The 18,609-nt window shown below is 60.6% G+C and overlaps 2 protein-coding genes across 10 annotated transcripts in view; both read right to left on the bottom strand.

Moving 5' to 3' along the window:
* EPB41 (erythrocyte membrane protein band 4.1) overlaps nucleotides 1-9,671 on the bottom strand; it is a 95,943-nt gene extending 86,272 nt beyond the window's left edge. Inside the window, exon 1 of one of the 2 annotated variants that reach the window (XM_062014676.1) lies at nucleotides 9,616-9,671. The gene's annotated coding sequence lies outside the window, so the exon portion shown is untranslated. Of the gene's footprint in view, nucleotides 1-8,388; nucleotides 8,481-9,615 lie in introns of those variants that run through there. The other variant, XM_062014671.1, reaches the window with a different exon arrangement.
* A 1,958-nt stretch (nucleotides 9,672-11,629) lies between these two features.
* The window catches only part of LOC104556659 (CCN family member 2-like), a 35,275-nt gene continuing 28,295 nt past the window's right edge, over nucleotides 11,630-18,609 (bottom strand). For all 8 annotated transcript variants that reach the window (XM_062014508.1, XM_062014510.1, XM_062014507.1 and 5 more), the window contains 3 exons: nucleotides 15,251-15,502; nucleotides 14,730-14,938; nucleotides 11,630-13,856 (listed from right to left, as the gene is read on the bottom strand). In XM_062014508.1, coding sequence (XP_061870492.1) covers nucleotides 13,545-13,856; nucleotides 14,730-14,938; nucleotides 15,251-15,502 — 773 coding nt within the window. In that variant the 3' untranslated portion in view covers nucleotides 11,630-13,544. The remainder of the gene's footprint in view (nucleotides 13,857-14,729; nucleotides 14,939-15,250; nucleotides 15,503-18,609) is intronic.

Below are 18,609 nucleotides of genomic sequence, written 5' to 3' on the forward strand. Positions count from 1 at the left end.
TGTGCTGCTGCTGTGCCCTGTGCTGCTGCTGTGCCCTGTGCTGCTGGCTGTGCCCTGTGCTGCTGCTGAGCCCTGTGCTCCTGGCTGTGCCCTGTGCTGCTGCTGTGCCCTGTGCTGCTGCTGTGCCCTGTGCTGCTGGCTGTGCCCTGTGCTGCTGCTGTGCCCTGTGCTGCTGGCTGTGCCCTGTGCTGCTGCTGAGCCCTGTGCTGCTGCTGTGCCCTGTGCTGCTGCTGAGCCCTGTGCTGCTGCTGAGCCCTGTGCTGCTGCTGTGCCCTGTGCTGCTGGCTGTGCCCTGTGCTGCTGCTGTGCCCTGTGCTGCTGCTGAGCCCTATGCTGCTGGCTGTGCCCTGTGCTGCTGCTGTGCCCTGTGCTGCTGCTGTGCCCTGTGCTGCTGCTGTGCCCTGTGCTGCTGGCTGTGCCCTGTGCTGCTGCTGAGCCCTGTGCTGCTGCTGAGCCCTGTGCTGCTGCTGTGCCCTGTGCTGCTGCTGCTGTGTCCCTCGGGCTCTTCTGGCCTCACACAACCCGTCCTGCAAACTTGTGCGAGGGGCTGGACGCAGCCCAGCAGCTCCCGGCTCCACGGGGCTCCCACTGAGCCCTCTTGTGGGCTTTAAAAACTCAACAAAACACCCAGAGCCTTAATTTAATTAACGCTCTGCCAGAGGCCTCTAAACCCTAATCCTCTCAACAAAGGGATCGTTAACGAAACCAGGAGCTCCAAGAGAGCAGCGCTGCCCTCAGCCGCGGCACGCGCCAGCCCCGAGCAGGAGGCCCCAAGCCAGCCAGGCCCCGACTGGTGCCACGGTGATGGACTCCTGTACAGCCACCCTGACACTGAGAGGGTTGTTCAGCACTGCAATGGGCTGCCCAGGGAGCTGGGGCAGTGCCCAGCCCTGGAGGGATCCCAAAGCCATGGGGTGCTGAGGCTGTGGGTCAGTGCTGGGCTGGGCAGGGTGAGGGCAGGGCTGGGACTGCAGCAGCTTCAAGGGCTTTACAACCCAAACCCTTCTCTGATCCTGTGATCCAGCCTGCAGCCATCCTTTGGGACACACCACCACACTGGTCCTGGTGCTGTCATCTCCACCAAGAACTAAAACCCTGAACTGCTGAATGGGGAGGGGATTTAGCTGAAGCACTGGTTGGTCTTTAAGTGCCGTTATCTGTGGATGTGCAGAGCCCAGCAGGCAGGTGAAGAGCAGCTCACTTTAAAGATGCAGTCCCAGTCCTTCAACTGCAGGCTAGGAAAACTTCTCAGTCTCAGCCAGCCCTGCCAGCATGGACAGCAGAAAGGGGGTTCCTCCCTGAATCACAGAATTATTTGGGTTGTAAAGCCCTTGAAGCTGCTGCAGTCCCAGCCCTGCCCTCACCCTGCCCAGCCCAGCACTGACCCACAGCCCTCAGCACCTCAGCTCCATGGCTTTGGGATCCCTCCAGGGCTGGGCACTGCCCCAGCTCCCTGGGCAGCCTGGCACAGGGGCTGACACCCCTCTCAGGGAAACAGTTCTGCCTCAGCTCCAACATCAACCTCCCCTGGGGCAACTTGAGGCTGTTTCCTCTTGTCCTGTCACTGGGGAGCAGAAACTGACCCCAGCTCCCTGCAGCCTCCTGTCAGGGAGTGTCAGAGAGTGCTGCTGGCTGCCCTCAGCCTCCTCTTCTCCAGGCTCAACACCCCCATGAGAGTGGGGCAGATGTTGGCAGATGAATTCACAGCAGTCAGGGCAAAGCCTTCAACAGACAAAGGTTCCCAGCCCCTGAGCTTTACCCCAGTGAGACAGTGATGGAAATTTGTGTCTCCCCAGAGCCTACAGCAAGTGCTGTCTCTGCCTGTGCCACATGTGCAGGGCCCAGTGGGATCAGGGCTGGGGCTCTGTGATGAGCTCTGGAGCCTCAGGCTGATAAATATGAGAAGAACCCAAAGCAAGGAAGATCTCAGGCATTGCTTGCAAAAAAGCTTCTCTCAGCAGTGGCCTGTCTCTCTGGAGATGCTACTGCAGCCAGGCTCAGCAGCAGCTTCTGAAGCTCAAATCCAAGCTCCAGCCGTGGTGTTTGCCAGGGCAGAGATCGCAGTAGCTGCTGGCAGAGGGGGAGTTGTGCCTCTGAGGCTGCCCACAGCCTGGGACACAGAGGTTTTACACACAGCATCTCCTGCCAGAGCAACACAGCCTTCCTCAGAGAGGGCCCTGCAAGGTGCCAGCCAGGCCTGTCACAGCCCCTCTGCTGGGGTTTAGATCCACACAAGCATCTGCAGAAGTCTCCGTTTTCACCGAGTGCCTTTTGCCCTTTCCCTGCAGCTTCTTGGGCCGTGGCTCCAGGACAGAGCTGACACGTGGTTGAAGCCCCCTTGCCTGAAGATGCAGCAACAACCATCCCCAGAGCTAATGAGGCTGTCCTGCATTGACCTGGGGCAGTTTTTGGCACCGAATAAACAGTCCTCTCTGTGTTCACCTCCTGGAATAAATCCCAAGAGCTCCCATCTCCCCAGTTCGGGCAAGAACACAGATGGTCGTGGAGATTAAACATACAGAGAATTAACTGCCCCGTGCAAATGAGCTTCTGCATCCAGCCCAGCACTGCCAGGTGGTTGGAGGTGCAGCACTGGATGTGATCATCACAGCTTGCTGAGCTCTGATAACAGCCTCGTATCCACCACAACAGGGGGCGGAAAGCACAGAGGCTTGAAGGCAGTTTGTAAAGAAGGCAAAATGCAAACTGCCAGGGCCAGGCAGCTGCTGAGACCACATCAGCCTCCTGCAGCACCAGGAAAAGGCCTGGGCAGCAGCACAGAGCAGTTCCACACTCGGGTAGTCGGGGTGTCCCCAGCCAGAGGCAGCTCAGGGGGGTCAGGCAGCAGTGAAACGGGCAGCTCCTGCTGCTGCCCCAACCGCTGCTCACAGGGCACCTGCACTGGGGGAATCCTCAACCCTTCCCTGAGGGAATCTCACACCTTTCCTAGAGGGAATCCCAAACTGGGCTGCCTGAAGTCCTGACACCCAGCTGAGGCACAGCACCAGCAGCACAGCAGGATGGACCCAACTGTCTTCCTGAGGAGGACACACACCCCAGACCCACGAGCACATCAACGTCACCAGCCAGGGGTTTAAACACTGTGGTGTTTCTAGTCAAAACCAGGGCAAAAATCTCTGGGAGGAGCACACTTCTGGCTCAGCCACATCCCAGCTCCCAGTTGGTATTTTTAAGGGACAGGTTTCATATGGGCACTGACATGGGCACAACGTCAGCACAGAGAAAGTCACATCACAGCCCAACATGGCACAGGCCCAGGGCAGTGCTGGCCCTCTGTTGCTCCCAGGCTCAGCCCAGCGGGACACAGGGAGGTGACTCAGTGCTGTTCCATCCCATCCAGACCCACAGGTAGCTTCTCCCGTGTTCTGAAGTGCCCACAGACAGCTTGACCCAACTCCAAGGGCTCCTGGAGAGTAGATGTAGAAATACAAGCCCTTAAAAGCTGCTGATGTCTGGCAAGCAGCTAAAGCCACCACTGTGATCAGGGGATGGCAACCACACAGGGATCAGCTCACAGAGCTCACATACAGCATGACAAGGGCTGGAATCATGGAATCATTTGGACTGGAAAAGTTCTTGAAGCTGCTGCAGTCCCAGCCCTGCCCTCACCCTGCCCAGCCCAGCACTGACCCACAGCCCTCAGCACCTCAGCTCCATGGCTCTGGGATCCCTCCAGGGCTGGGCAGTGCCCCAGCTCCCTGGGCAGCCTGGCACAGGGGCTGACACCCCTCTCAGGGAAACAGTTCTGCCTCAGCTCCAATCTCAACCTCCTCTGGGGCAAATTGAGCCCCTTTCCTCATCCTGTCATTCATTACTGGGGAGCAGAGCCTGACCCCCAGCTCCCTGCAGCCTCCTGTGAGGGAGTGTCAGAGAGTGCTGCTGGCTGCCCTCAGCCTCCTCTTCTCCAGGCTCAACACCCCCATTCCCTCAGCCCCTCCCCAGCCCCTTGTGCTCCATCCCCTTCCCCAGCTCTGTGCCCGGCTCTGGCCATGCTGCAGCCCCTCAGTGTCCCTGTGGCAGTGAGTGAGGGGCCCAGCACTGAGCACAGCACTGGAGCTGCAGCAGGGCTCAGCACTGACACCAGGCTCTCCAGGCCATGACCAGCCTTGGGGCTTCCCCACAGCTCCCATCCCATCACTGCAATGTGCTGCTTTGGCTGTAACACCTCCAAGGTTGTTCTAACCCCACTCAGTCACTCCTGAGCCTCCCAGCACACATCAGACCCCACAGCCCCTTGTTCAAACCCAGTTCAGCCATGGCCAGATGTAATTGCCTACATACTAGTAAAGGGATGTATTTTTGCTGGCAGGCCAGGCTTCCTCCTCCTCCTCTTTTGCTACTTACTAGGGTGCCAAAACTTGCCTCACAGTAAGTGGACCAGCAAGAACTTCACCTCCTTCCCTGCCACCAAACCCAGCCCTCCCAGGAGTGGCAGGAACTGGCAGGTTTCTCGGTCACCTACTTCCAAACTGGAGCAGAGACCATTGCATCAGGATGTGTTCCCTTAAGGGAGCAGCACACAGGGCATTGGTGGCTTTAGTGGTGTTGAGATGAGCCAATGGTCCAAAAGGCTTCCTGGGGCCAGGCAACACCTGCCATGGAGCCCACAGGCTGCTGTGGGACTGGGCTGGTCCCTGACAGCCTCAAACACCCTGCCATGGAGCCCACGGGCTGCTGTGGGACTGGGCTGGTCCCTGCCAGCCTCAAACACCCTGCCATGGAGCCCACAGGCTGCTGTGGGACTGGGCTGGTCCCTGACAGCCTCAGCACCCACCCAGGTGCAATTCTGCCTGTCTCCAACCCCTCCAGCTGCAGGAGGCAGCAACAAACAAGCCCAGCTCAGTGAAATAAACACACCCCAGCCTTTCCTCCCAAAGCCCAGGAGCCAGGAGCAGCCCAGGAGCCTCCCCTGAGCCATGGGGTCTGAGGTCTGTGCCACACAAAGCTGTTCTGTGTGCTCTGTGGGGGGCACAGATGGTGCCCGGCTGAGCGCTGCCCACGGCCCCCGACATGGGATTTTCATGGGGGGCATCAGGAGGGGCCTGCAGACAAACCATGTTAATTGGATAGACCAAGTGTCCTCTGCAGCCTCACAAAGCCACGAGCAGCTGCTCCAAACCTCTTGTGAAGCACAAAAACCAATTTCACCCAAGGAGCAGCCGTGGATTAAACACCACAAACATCCTTTTCTTCCTTCTCAGCCCGTTGTGGTCCCAGAACAAAACCCAGTCCCGCAGATCAGACCAGGAAATCCCGCCAGCCCTGAGCACTGACAACAGCAGCAGGATTTTCCGGACCTTTGGGCTTGTTTTGACAGTGCCCAGTTACATAAAGCGCTGCCCTGCCAGGGCCAGAGCCAGCTGGCACCACACTGCCCTCCCTGCCTGTGCCTGGCAGGGGCAGCAGGGCTCCTGCACCCCCCTGAGTCCTTCCCAGGCACCTTCCACTGCCACTATTACCATGGCAGCAACTGCTCTTGTGCCCAGAGCCGGGCACAGAGCTGGGGAAGGGGCTGGAGTACAAGGGTGCTGGGGAAGGGGCTGAGGGAATGGGGGTGTTGAGCCTGGAGAAGGCTGAGGACAGACAGCAGCACTCTCTGACACTCCCTGACAGGAGGCTGCAGGGAGCTGGGGGTCAGGCTCTGCTCCCCAGTAATGAGTGCTGGCCTCAAGATTCCCCAGGGGAGGTTGAGATTGGAGCTGAGGCAGAACTGTTTCCCTGAGAGGGGTGTCAGCCCCTGTGCCAGGCTGCCCAGGGAGCTGGGGGAGTGCCCAGCCCTGGAGGGATCCCAAAGCCCTGGAGCTGAGGTGCTGAGGGCTGTGGGTCAGTGCTGGGCAGGGTGAGGGCAGGGCTGGGACTGCAGCAGCTTCAGGGACTTTTCCAACCCAAATGATTCTCTTCTATTTTACATCTAATTATTCCCTGTGTAATCCCCTCCCAGGGTCCAGGCTGCTTTTCCCAACCACCACCCTGCACCAACTCAGACGCCCTGGATGGAGTTTCCTTTGTGTCTCCAGGTGAAGTGTCACTTAACTAACCCGTGGCTTCTCTGCCCTAGGGCTGAGCACTTATTGCTGTGCACACATCCTCTGGGAAAGCCTGGCAGGAGGCTGGACTCAGCCCTGGTCAGTTCCCAGCTAGAAAGCCCTGTCAGCACCCTGAGGCAGGCAGGATGGGAGCTGCCATCCCCACTACCCCGTGGCCTCACACAAGGTCCCACTGCCTTTGCCTAATTAAGGCTTTAACAAAGCAGGGAGATCTGCTGTGGGCCTGGCAGGGGAGCAGATGTGCCCCTGAAGGTGGCTGCTGCTGGAGGGGAGCTCACTGCCTTGTCCAAGGTGAATCAGCAGGAAAAGCTCAGGCTGGGGATGCTCAGCCCTGCAAATTCAAGACCCCGCTGCTGTCAGAGCCAGGGAAAGCAAAACACTCTGTTCATCAGCAGCCTCTAGTGGGGACAGCACCCAGACAACCCAGCCCCCTCTGACAGTCCCCAGTGAGCCCACCCCAGTGCTCATGGTGTGTGGGACCCCCAGAGCCACGGACCAAACCATGGCAGAGCACCCAGCGTGGGGGACAGGGCTTAGGGGCTGAGCACAGAGCAGCAGCAGCTCCCCCACAGCTCAGAGCCACGCACAGGTATCCAGTGCAAGACAAAAATGCATCAGAGGGCCAACAGAACCATCCAAATCCTCCCTGAGACCCGGGGGATGCTGGTGGGCGAGTCCCTCCATACCACCAGACCCAGCCCTCAGAGAGCTCCCACACCTCCCATCCGCAGCACCCAGCTGCAAGTTGGACCCAAGCTTCCAGCCAGCAGCCTCCTCCCGCAGCTGGGAACACCTGAAGGTGCCAGGGCAGCAGGGCACGGCCGGAGGACGTGTGCCCTCGGGGGCAGCGCCGGTCTGCAGCCGGCTCCTCCCCGGGGAAGCACACGGAGCTTTCCCGTTACAGATTAAAGGGACAAATCTTCCGAGTCCCCGTGCTGATGTGTGACTCACCCTCGGAGCCCCGTTCAGCCTGCAGCCGCCGGGAAGGGGCTCTGCCAGGCTCGGGGAGGGGGCCGGGCTGCGCAGGGATGCGGCTGCGGGCGGCTGCCAGGCTCGGGGAGGGAGGGAGGGAGGGAGGGAGCCTGGCCAGAGCAGCACCGTCGCGGATGAGAAGGCACTTTCTCTCCTCGGCAGCGTTTCAAACCCTCTGAGAAGGCCTGAAGTTTCTCTTCAGCGCCAGGCAAAGCCAAGCAAAGGGCTGGGGGTGGCCCCCGCTGCCCAAACACCCTGAGGCCCTGCACGAGGAAGCAGCTCAACACACGGATGAACTTTTCTTGCTGCCTCTGACTCCCTGTGAGCATCCTGACCCGCAGAGGTGGCACAAACCCCACCTCGGGCCAGAAACGGGATGGGGGGAACCCGTCTCCACACACACCCCAGCTTGGGGATGGGCACATCTAACACAAGCAACAGCCCCAGAGGGAGGATCAGGCAGAGTCCCAGCTCACCCAGGCTCCAGCGTGGGCACAAGCTACTCCCAGGGACTGCCACGGCAGGAAGAGGCCTCGGAGAGCAGCGTGGGCAGCCTGAGCCCCAGCCACGGCCGTGCCTTCCTTAAAGCCTTGGTAGGGCTGCAGCAGAGGGATGGGGAGGGGTCTGGGGGGCCACCTTGCAAGAACCAAACTCACTGCAGGTACTCCAAGGCAGCTGCCCACAGCCAGCCTTCAGCTCCACAGCCCAGGGGGGACGGGGCACCCCGACACCAGCCCCGGCACAGCACAGAGCAAATGTTGATCTTTCCCACGCGGGAGCCTCGGTGTAAATCAATCCCGGGGCGAGGAGGCGGCTGCGGGCAGCAGCGAGCCAAGGCACACCCCGTCATTGCAACACACCCTAAAGATAGCCACTGGCCCCGCCGCTCCCAGCGCCTCTCACACCCCGGCAAGCTCACCGGCACGGCAGAATGACCCCCTGCACAGCCCCCGGGACAGCAGAGCTCCCCCTGCACAGCCCCCAGGGTAACAGAACTCCCCCTGCACAGCCTCCGGGGCACCAGAACTCCCCCTGCACAGCCCCCAGGGCACCAGAACTCCCCCTGCACAGCCCCCAGGGCACCAGAACTCCTCCTGCACAGCCCCCGGGACAGCAGAACTCCCCCTGAACAGCCCCCAGGGTACCAGAGCTCACCCTGCACAGCCCCCGGGACAGCAGAACTCACCCTGCACAGCCCCCAGGGCACCAGAGCTCCCCCTGCACAGCCCCCAGGGCAGCAGAGCTCCCCCTGCACAGCCCCCGGGACAGCAGAGCTCCCCCTGCACAGCAGAACTCCCCCTGCACAGCCCCCAGGGCAGCAGAGCTCCCCCTGCACAGCAGAACTCACCCTGCACAGCCCCCAGGGCAGCAGAGCTCCCCCTGCACAGCCTCCGTGAGCAGCTCACCGGCTCCTCGTCCCGCAGCGGCTGCAGGAGGGTGAGATTCGGCAAGGGACGAGCCTGAGGCTGTGCCGGGCCGCAAGCTCGTCCGGCTGAAAGGGCTGTGGGGAGATAAACCCCCGTCTCCTGAGGCTGGGCCGGGGAAAAAGTGGCTGGGGAGGTTTTAGTGCTGCCCGGGTGAGCGCAGGTATCGATCCGCGATGGGATGAGTATCGGCAGGAGGAGGAGGGGGAGGAGGGACCCGGTACCCGCAGCGCCTCGGCCAAGCCCGACTTTGGGAAGGGTCTCAGTGGGCACAAACGGCATTTTGGGGACAGAGGAGAGAGTGCTGCTGCCCCAGAGCCTCGGCAAAGCCCAGAGAGCACCAAACGCCGCCAGGACACCGGAGCTGGAGGCAGGTCCCAGGGCTGCCACCGCAACTGCGGGGGGTTGGAACCCCCAAGTCCCCGAGGCCGCACCCCCCGGTCTCCTCTGTCACAGCGACGGGAACAACACCCCAGGGGAGCAGTGCCCCATCACCCCCCGAGCTGCTGCGGGTCCCCCACTGCCCCCTGAGCACCTCATCCCTTCCCACCCCACAGCCTCCTCCTCTGCCCCACGCCGGGTCCCAGGGCATCCCCTTCGCCCTACACTCACCCCACACTCTGGCCCCACCGCAGAGCACCCCACAGCTCCCCTTCTGCCCCATTCACCTCCTGACCCCACTGCAGGTGCCTTCCCGGCCTCTCCCAGTGCCAGGGAACTCCTCACTTCCCCATACCTGCCTTGCCCCACATCTCACTCACATCGGCCCAACTGCCTCAGCCCTACAACACCCCACACCCACCGGCACCCCGAGGGGTCCCGCAGCACCCCGCACCCCCCTGGCTCAGCCCGACCCCACTGCGAGTGCTCTCATCCCACTGTGTGCCGTGTCCACTCATATTCCCCCCTTAGAGCAACCCCTGACCCCCGCCAATAACCACACCAACCCACCCCAGGCCCCTCTGCGAGCCCCAAATCGCCCCCCAGGCCCCTCGACTCCATATCCACCCTGACCCCACTGCACTCCGCACCGCCACAGAGTGCCCCAGGCCGCCCTGCGCCCCTCGGCGCGTCACGCCCGGCCCGCGAGCCCCCCGCCCCACGCCGTGCCCCGCGCGTCCCCGCCGCCGCACCCGCCGGGCCCCGCTCACCGGCCGCCCCGCTCCGCACCGCGCTGCCTCCACCTGCGCCGCCGGCCCCGCCCCCCGTGACGTCACGGCTCTCCCCGCCCCCTCCCTCGCCGCCGGACGCGCCCATTGGCCGCCGCCGCCGCCCGTCAGCGCCGCGGGGAGGGGGCGGGGCCGGCGGGCGCGCGGCGCTGCAGTGGGCGGGGCCGGCAGGTGCCGCGGTGACGTCACGGCGGGGCAAGGGGCGGGGCGAGGCGATTCCCCCCCCGCGGGCCGCGGGGGGCGCGTGACCTCACCGTGACGTCACCGGCCCGGGAGCACGTGCGCGCGCGGGGCCGCCGCGGAGCCCCGAAAACACCCGAATCGGGGCCTTGGCGGCGACTGCGGCTCATCAGCATCACAGCCAGGGGCTGGGGGAGCCGGGGTCCCGTCCTCTGCGCCCCCAGCGGAGCTGCGGCAGACGGGCCCGAGGAACAGCCCGTTCCCGGCTGGGCTCAGCAGTGGGGTGGCAGCAGGAGCAGGGCAGGGACTGACCCCTGTGCTGGGCCCTGGCGAGGCTGCAGCTCCAGGGCTGTGTCAGTGCTGGGCCCCTCACTCACTGCCACAGGGACACTGAGGGGCTGCAGCGTGGCCAGAGCCGGGCACAGAGCTGGGGAAGGGGCTGGAGCACAAGGGGCTGGGGAGGGGCTGAGGGAATGGGGGTGTTGAGCCTGGAGAAGAGGAGGCTGAGGGGAGACAGCAGCACTCTCTGACAGGAGGCTGCAGGGAGCTGGGGTCAGACTCTGCTCTCAAGTGACAGGACAAGAGGAAAGGGGCTGGAGTTTCCCCAGGGGAGGTTGAGGTTGGAGCTGAGGCAGAACTGTTTCCCTGAGAGGGGTGTCAGCCCTGTGCCAGGCTGCCCAGGGAGCTGGGGGAGTGCCCAGCCCTGGAGGGATCCCAAAGCCCTGGAGCTGAGGTGCTGAGGGCTGTGGGTCAGTGCTGGGCTGGGCAGGGTGAGGGGAGGGCTGGGACTGCAGCAGCTTCAAGGGCTTTAACAACCCAAACCCTTCTCTGATTCTCTGACAATGGTGCCGTGGGGCTGTGGTGGGGCTGGAGCTGCCCTCGCTCTTCCCTGCCGTCCCCGCACGGCTGCCGCTGCCCCCGCGCCCGTCCCGGTTGCCGTTGCGGGTCACGCCCGGGCTATCGGTGCCCCGCAGGCGGTGGCCGCGGGCGATAAGGAGCTGCGGGGCTGCGCGGGCGCTGGCAGCGGGACAGGACCCGGCCCCCAGCACCCGGCGCCTCGCCGCCCGCGCTGTCGGCGGCGGTGGCCCAGGGCCGGGCTGGAGGAGGTGGGTGTCGGGCCCCGAGGGGCGAGCCCCGTGGGACAGCCCGTCCCCGTGGTGCCACCTAACGGCCGTGGCTCCGGGGACACCGCGCCCGCTGCGGGACGGGTCCTGCCCCGCGCCGCCCCGCAGCTCCCGCTCAAGCGTGACGGGGGCGCGTGTGTGTGTCCGGCTGCCCCTCCCCAGGGACCCCCGAGCCTTCCCGGGGGGGTGAGGGAGGTTTTGGCGGAGGAAGGACCTCTCGTGACGGGGAGCAGAGGAGGGAGCCCGTGGCTAATGTGATGAGAGGGGGATGAGTCCATAAGCTCTTAAGCCACCGCAAAGCCCCTCATGCTCTGGCCCCGTTATCAGCGACTTCTGCCCACATCTGCTCCCGGGGTTATTTTTAACTGGGTATTAAGGACTTCTGTGTCCTTAAGCTGATGGAAGGGGAGCTCCACTTGTGTGCCCCCCACCCTGCCAGAGCAGGGGCTGCGCTTTGTGAGCTGCAGAGGTGCCTGTGAGGCACTAGCACCATCCCTGCTGCAGTTTGGGAGGGGGCACAGGCCCCTCCAAAGCCCCCTCTACCCTCTGCACCCACCGTCAGCGCTGCAGAGGGGCCCAGCGCTGGTCCCAGTGCGCCCTGGGGAATGGACAGTGGAGGAGGTGGGCTGGAGCCTCGAGCACAGGGATGCTGCCAGGGGTAGAAAAAATAAAGAGAGATTTATTAGCGTTGGGTAAAGTGCAACCTTGGAGCAGTTTTACACTCGGGAGCCGTGTGAGCGGCTGGAGAAAAGTTGAGGGCAGGCCTGGAGGGCAAGGGGAGAGCAGGCCCCCAGAAGGTCCCTCTAAAAGGACACAAGAACTGTACAAAGGCCTTCAAAAGCAACCAAAACAGCAACAATGTCAGACGAATTATTTACAGTTCAGATTGTTTACAGGAGGCTGGAGGCTCAGGAGCTTCTGCAGGAGGGGACAGGGGCCGGGAGTTGCCGTTCCAGCTGCGGCTGCAGCTCTCATCCGCCCCGGGCTGTGAGCTGAGGGGGCAAAGCCTCAGTGCCACGGCAGGGCCCTGCTGGGACAGGGACTGATCCTGATTTTTCATGGCAAAGGGCAGGGCAGATGTAAGGAGAAGGATCAGGCCCTTCACTGGGGCGTTGGGAGATTTGTCAGAGTGCTGAGGTGCAGCCCAGGCAGCGCTGGGATCTTACGGAGCACCCCGAGTGCAGAGCAGCAGATCTGAGAGCAGCTGCCATCCTCCCACTGCCCAGCCACCAGCAAAGACCCCACCTGCAAAGGGGCACAAGGGGGCTGGGGAGGGGTGAGGGAATGGGGGTGTTGAGCTTGGAGAAGAGGAGGCTGAGGGGAGACAGGAGCACTCTCTGACACTCCCTGACAGGAGGCTGCAGGGAGCTGGGGGTCAGACTCCTGAGTCACAAGTGACAGAACAAGAGGAAACAGCCTCAAGTTGCCCCAGGGAAGGTTGAGATTGGAGCTGAGGCAGAACTGTTTCCCTGAGAGGGGTGTCAGCCCCTGTGCCAGGATGCCCAGGGAGCTGGGGGAGTGCCCAGCCCTGGAGGGATCCCAAAGCCCTGGAGCTGAGGTGCTGAGGGCTGTGGGTCAGTGCTGGGCTGGGCAGGGTGAGGGCAGGGCTGGGACTGCAGCAGCTTCCAGGGCTTTTCTAATCAATATGATTCTGTGATTCTATGACCAAAATGCAGGTGCAGCCCCACTGGGCAGGTGTGAGCTGGTGGAGACTGACCCCTCTCCCACCCCAGAGCTGCTTCTGAAGAGATTATCAGAAGGGACAAGATTAAATGCTCCTCCCAGCACTAAAAACTGCCTTGAGCAGCCCAAGAGATGTGCTGCAGAGCAGCAGCCCAGCTCAGCCCCAGCACAGGCAGGGACAGCTCCTGGGTCCAAACCAGGCCTCAGGGAACACCACAGCTGCAGCCTGGCCACATCCTGACCTCTGTCAAGAACCTCCTTCCCAGGCCCAGACCTTCTGCAGGAGGCCCTGAGCCATGCTCTGTGCCTGCCAGGGACACCACACACCAAACCGTGCTCAGTCCCCCAGCACATGATCCAGATGATCTGAGGGTGGAAGATGGGCACAAGGATGGGGCAAAGCTTTTGCCAACTTTGGTGGTTCTAATTAGCAAAAAATCATTAGAAAGCTCAGCCAGAGCCCAGCACAGAGCCAGGATCACATTCTTCACCAAGAAGCACGTACAGGCAGCAGAGCCTCAGCAGCACACAGACTCAGCTCCAGGCTCCCCTTGGGCTCACCACAAGATTTTTAGCAGGTCAGTGGCCACGGGCAATTGGAGCCACTGGAGACAGGCTGGAGCCACATGGCTTTGATCCACTCTCACCTCTGGTCAGTGGGAACATGGATAAAGTTTGCAGCTCAAGCCTGTTTCTGGTTCTGTTGCTGAGCTTTGCAGCCCAGCAGGTGAGGGTCAGGAGCCAGGAGCAGGTGGGGCTGCTCCCCTCAGACCTCAGCTGGTTCAGAACTGGCGCCCAAAGGTGCTGCTGTGGAGAGCACAGCCCCTCACAGAGGGGGAAGGGGCTGCATCGCCCCGAGACACAGCCACACGAGTGCTGCAGAGCCCACCCGACCCCTCAGCCTGTGGATCTGGCACGACAGGGCTACTGCCTCTCTGTCTTGACATGGTCTCCAATCATCCTCCTGTGATACGTGGCCAGGAAGATGTCGTTGTCTCGAGGGCAGTCGTGGTGGCAGGAGCACATCTTGATGAACATCATCTTCCTCTGGAAGAAGTCGCCCTCGGGGCAGCGGAACTCCACCTCCACGGTGCTGCTGAGGAAGGGTGTGCAGCAGCGGCCGTCAGTGCAGCTGCCACAGAACTTGGGCCGGTACGAGCGGGTGCTGGTGCAGCCCGAGAGCTCAAACCGCAGGCTCTGGCGGGGCTTTGGCATCCGCACGCACTTCTTCCCTTTCTGGGGAGAGCACAGAGAAACCCAGAGCCACCATTAACAGACAATCAGAGAAGGGTTTGGGTTGGAAAAGCCACTGAGGCTGCTGCAGTCCCAGCCCCCCCCTCACCCTGCCCAGCCCAGCACTGACCCCTGGCCCTCAGCACCTCAGCTCCACACCTCTGGGATCCCTCCAGGGCTGGGCACTGCCCCAGCTCCCTGGGCAGCCTGGCACAGGGGCTGACACCCCTCTCAGGGAAACAGTTCTGCGTCAACCTCCAATCTCAACCTCCCCTGGGGCAAATTGAGCCCATTTCCTCCTCTTCTCATATCACTCAATACTTGGGAGCAGAGACCTCTCCCCAGCTCCCTGCAGCCTCCTGTCAGGGAGTGTCAGAGTGCTGTTGGCTGCCCTCAGCCTCCTCTCTCCAGCCTCAACACCCCCATTCCCTCAGCCCCTCCCCAGCCCCTTGTGCTCCAGCCCCTTCCCCAGCTCTGTGCCCGGCTCTGGCCACGCTGCAGCCCCTCAGTGTCCCTGTGGCAGTGAGTGAGGGGCCCAGCACTGACACAGCCCTGGAGCTGCAGCCTCCCCAGGGCCCAGCACAGGGGACAATCCCTGCCCTGCTCCTGCTGCCACCCCACTGCTGAGCCCAGCCAGGCTGCCCTTGGCCTTCTTGCCCCCCTGGGTATGCTGCTGGCTTCTGTTCAGCTGCTGTCAATTAACTCCCAGAACAACACAGACATGAGAATCCCACCCAGGTCTGTGCCCCATCACAGGGCAGGAGGGCCCAGGAAGAGCAGAGCCAGCCCTGTGAGATATGCCTGTGTCCAACCAGCTCCTCTCCAGGCCATCCCTGGCAATGGCAGTGCTGCAGCCCCTCTCTCCCAGCCCAGTACCTTGATCTTCTCCTGTGGGAAGTGGCAGGGCCGGACCATGCAGAGCCGGGTCTCCTTCTCCAGGCGACACTGGGGGTTGTCGTTGGTGACCCGGGCAGAGATGCCCATCCCACAGCTCTTGGAGCACACGCTCCACTCCGTGGTCTGCACCAGGCAGTTCTCCTGCAGGTCATTCAGCTCCGGCCTCTGCTCCACATCCTCCCTGAAAACTGAGCCCCAGGGCAGGGTTCAACACAAGGCAGCTCTGGGGCTGCTCCCACCTTTCTCCACCTTTCCAAAAGCCCTCATCTGCCCCGTGAGCTCCTCACCTTCTTGGCAGGAGGATGATGGAGGCGAGTGTGGGGCCGCTTCCCACCTCAGCCCAGCTCCAGCCACATGTGCTGCGGTATCACAGGACACATGAGCCTCCCTTAATGGCTCCAACCCACACCACAGGAGCCATCCCCCACACTTCCAACCCACCTGTGCCTTAGGGCCCCGACCCACAGACCCTTCAGATCCCCCCTGAGCCCCCTGCTCACCCGCCATGGCTGTTGGGAAGCGGGTGTCCTCGCTGCCCTCCTCGCACACCCACTCCTCGCAGCACTTGTTGCGGCGCCTGACGCGCCGGGGCTGGGGGCACTCGGGGGACGGCAGCCGCAGGTCGTCGGAGCACAGCGGGATGCAGCCGATGGCCCCGTCCATGCAGATGCACTGCAGCTTGCACGTGGGCTGGAAGCTCTCCCCATTGTGGTAGATCTTGCCCAGCAGGTCACAAGTTGCACCCTCGTGAGCTGTGGGTAGGAGGGAGAGGAGAAGCTGAGTGGATGGGAGGAAGGTTGGTCTGATTCAGGGGGGCTCTGGGCTCCTAAGGAGGGACAAGTGCTCCTGTGCTGACTCTCCCCTGCTCAGCCATCCCTGTGCACAGGGCAGCAGAAGTTGACATGTTTCCATGTTTCATATGAGGAGATGCTGAGAGACTTGGAGATGTTCAGCCTGGAGAGGAGGAGGCTGAGGGGAGACAGGAGCAATCTGACACTCCCTGACAGGAGGCTGCAGGGAGCTGGGGTCAGGCTCTGCTCCCAAGTATTGAGTGACATGAGAAGAGGAAAGGGGCTCAATTTGCCCCAGGGGAGGTTGAGGTTGGAGCTGAGGCAGAACTGTTTCCCTGAGAGGGGTGTCAGCCCCTGTGCCAGGCTGCCCAGGGAGCTGGGGGAGTGCCCAGCCCTGGAGGGATCCCAAAGCCGTGGAGCTGAGGGCCAGGGGTTAATGGTGGGCTGGGCAGGGTGAGGGCAGGGCTGGGACTGCAGCAGCTTCAGGGGCTTTAACAAGTGAACTGATTCAATGACTCTGTGCTACATGGCTCCCTTGAACACAGAGCTATTCTCAACATGGAAGTTATCTCCAGCTGTGCCAAACCTCCCAAAGCTCTCTAGAAAAATCCCTTCTCCACCTGGATGAGCCACTAATTGGGATGTTGCATTTCCAGCTCATACCCATCCTGCTCCCCAGGCAGATGTCCCAGCCTGCTCCAGCTGTGCCAGACACATCCCTGCATCACCCTCAGCCATCACCTTTGCTCCTCCTGACACCTGGGAGACCCAAAGGCAACATCTCCTGCCAGCTCCTGGCTCCCCATAGGTCTAAAGGTACCTTTGGGTACATAACACTTTGGGTACATAACACTTTAGGTTGATGACCTTTTGGGCTCCTCTGTGAAGCACAAATCTCTTCTTCCTTCCCTCCAGCCCCAACTTTTCCTGACTTAAATGACTTTTCCCCAACTGAAATGAGCAAAGAAGGAAAGAGAACACCGTCTGCCAGCCAGCAGTGATGTGCAGCCCCCGAGTGCTCACGGTGCTCACGAGTCCTGACGGCGGGTTCGCCAACATCTTTTTTCCAGTGGAAGCTTTCCAGCAGCAAACTGGCATTTGATTCAGAGCTCTGCAGGCTCAGATCAACATCAGGAATGTTTTCAGTGAGAAACAACCAAAGCATTTCAATTTGATATCAAAGATTCCCTTTATGCTCTGACAATAGCTCAACCCAAATACCGGCTGGGCAGGAGCCACGGGGCGAAGCGCGTTGCTCGGGGACTTATTTTAGATCCTGTAAAGATCAAGATGAAACATTTTGACCTAATGGAAGTGGAAAGTTTTGACACAGCCAAATGAGTACCCAAAATAGCTTTTTTTTTCTTTCACTGGGTATTTTTCTCTTTCAGCCTGAAATGAAACATTGAAATCTCAGAGTTGTTCACCAGACAAATCCTGGCCTTGGCCAGTTCTCGTCAGCTGCTGTTTTCCTCAATCCTGACCCTTAGAAACCCAAAAAAAACCTCCATGCAGACCTCAGCTGGGAAGTTACCAAACTGGAGGATTCTTGGCTGCCTGCAGAGGCTTACCAGGAAACCTGATCTATTTTCCCCTTAGTCGTGCTTGCCCATGGAACGTTGTCTCAAGCAGAAAGTGTTTGGATCAAACAAGGAGCACGAGCCTCTTTCCACCCCACCAAGTCCTTGAGGGGACACAAATCCTTTCAGGCTGCTAAGGCCTCGTTCCTGACAGAGCTGGATCTCAACTTTCAACTCTTTTCAATGTCATTGGTATAAAAATACTCCTCTGCTCCCACTGAGGAGTTTTGAAATCCTCACTTTTTCCATCATTTCCCTCCACACAACCATTCAGATTTATTTTTAGACCCTCTTTGGCTGTTTTGCAGCCTCAGCCTCTCCCCTGTGGCTGTGCAGCTCCTCTCACACCCTGCTCAGGGCCTTGGGCATCTCCTCCATCTGATGGAGATGCCTGTAAGTCTCCCTCATTCACAAAAAGATCTTTCCCTTTATTCAGTTCCTCACTCCACCTTTGGCTTCTTTTACTGCCTCCCAAAACCTCCATCCTCCAAGAGATGAGTGAGGACATCACAACTCCCCCCCAGCCATGTGAGGGCCCAAATCCAATGTAGGGAGACATCCTGGTGTAGCTTCAGCTGGCATTTTTGCCATGAAAATCTTCATTCCTCATTCAAAGGCAGGAAGGACACTTGTGGGGTTTGAGTCGGCTTTCCTCTACCACAGGGATCTGGGACTCTCCCTCCAAATCCTTCTATCCAGTCCATGGTGGATGTGAAGCACTTTCTGTAGCACAATGTCCAGTCTTCACATGAAGTCTTTGAGATGGACCTGAGTGGTTTATTTTCACTCTCCAAACACTCCCCTCATTTCCCCTCTCTGTGAGGCAGCCGACAGCTCACACCCACAGGCCGTTACCTTCACCTTGTTCAGCTTCACCCATCAGCTCCATGCCTACAGGAGGTACCAGGAAGCTTCTGTGGCTTCTAAAGTTCCCCATAACTCATGAAAAGTTCTCAAAAGAAAGGAAATTAAAAAAACAATCCACTTTCTGCAAATGAAATTCCTTATTTAGAGTCCATGCCTCGGGGTGCTGTGAGGAGTGTGGCTGCCAGGGCCTTTCAGAGACACCCCAAAGCCTCCCAGAGCTTCATCACCAGCCTGCTGTCTTCCTGACTATTTTGAAAAGCTTCAGTGCAACAACTGGTCAGCTCCTGGCAGAGGCAGAGGGGTGATGGTTTGAAACCAGGAATAGAGGAAATACCACGTGGGGTTTTTTTTTCCCCTCTGCACCAAAACAATTTCGGAATGCTTTAAAAGTAGCTACTAAACAAACCAAAAACAATCAAAAAGACTTTTCCTTTCTGGCTGAAAAGAGGCAGTGGGAGAGAAAACTGCATCTGTATTCCCCTGGCTCAGTGATTCCATGTTCTACACACACAGTGTTTTGCAAAGGAGTCGTTGAACTCCCCACCCACGTGCTGCAGCCAGAAACGCCTCAGCACCAACCTCCACAGGCCTTGGCTGAGATGTTTCCCAGCAACTTTACCT

This window comes from Colius striatus, chromosome 24 (genome assembly GCF_028858725.1).
Source record: "Colius striatus isolate bColStr4 chromosome 24, bColStr4.1.hap1, whole genome shotgun sequence".
NCBI lineage: Eukaryota > Metazoa > Chordata > Aves > Coliiformes > Coliidae > Colius > Colius striatus.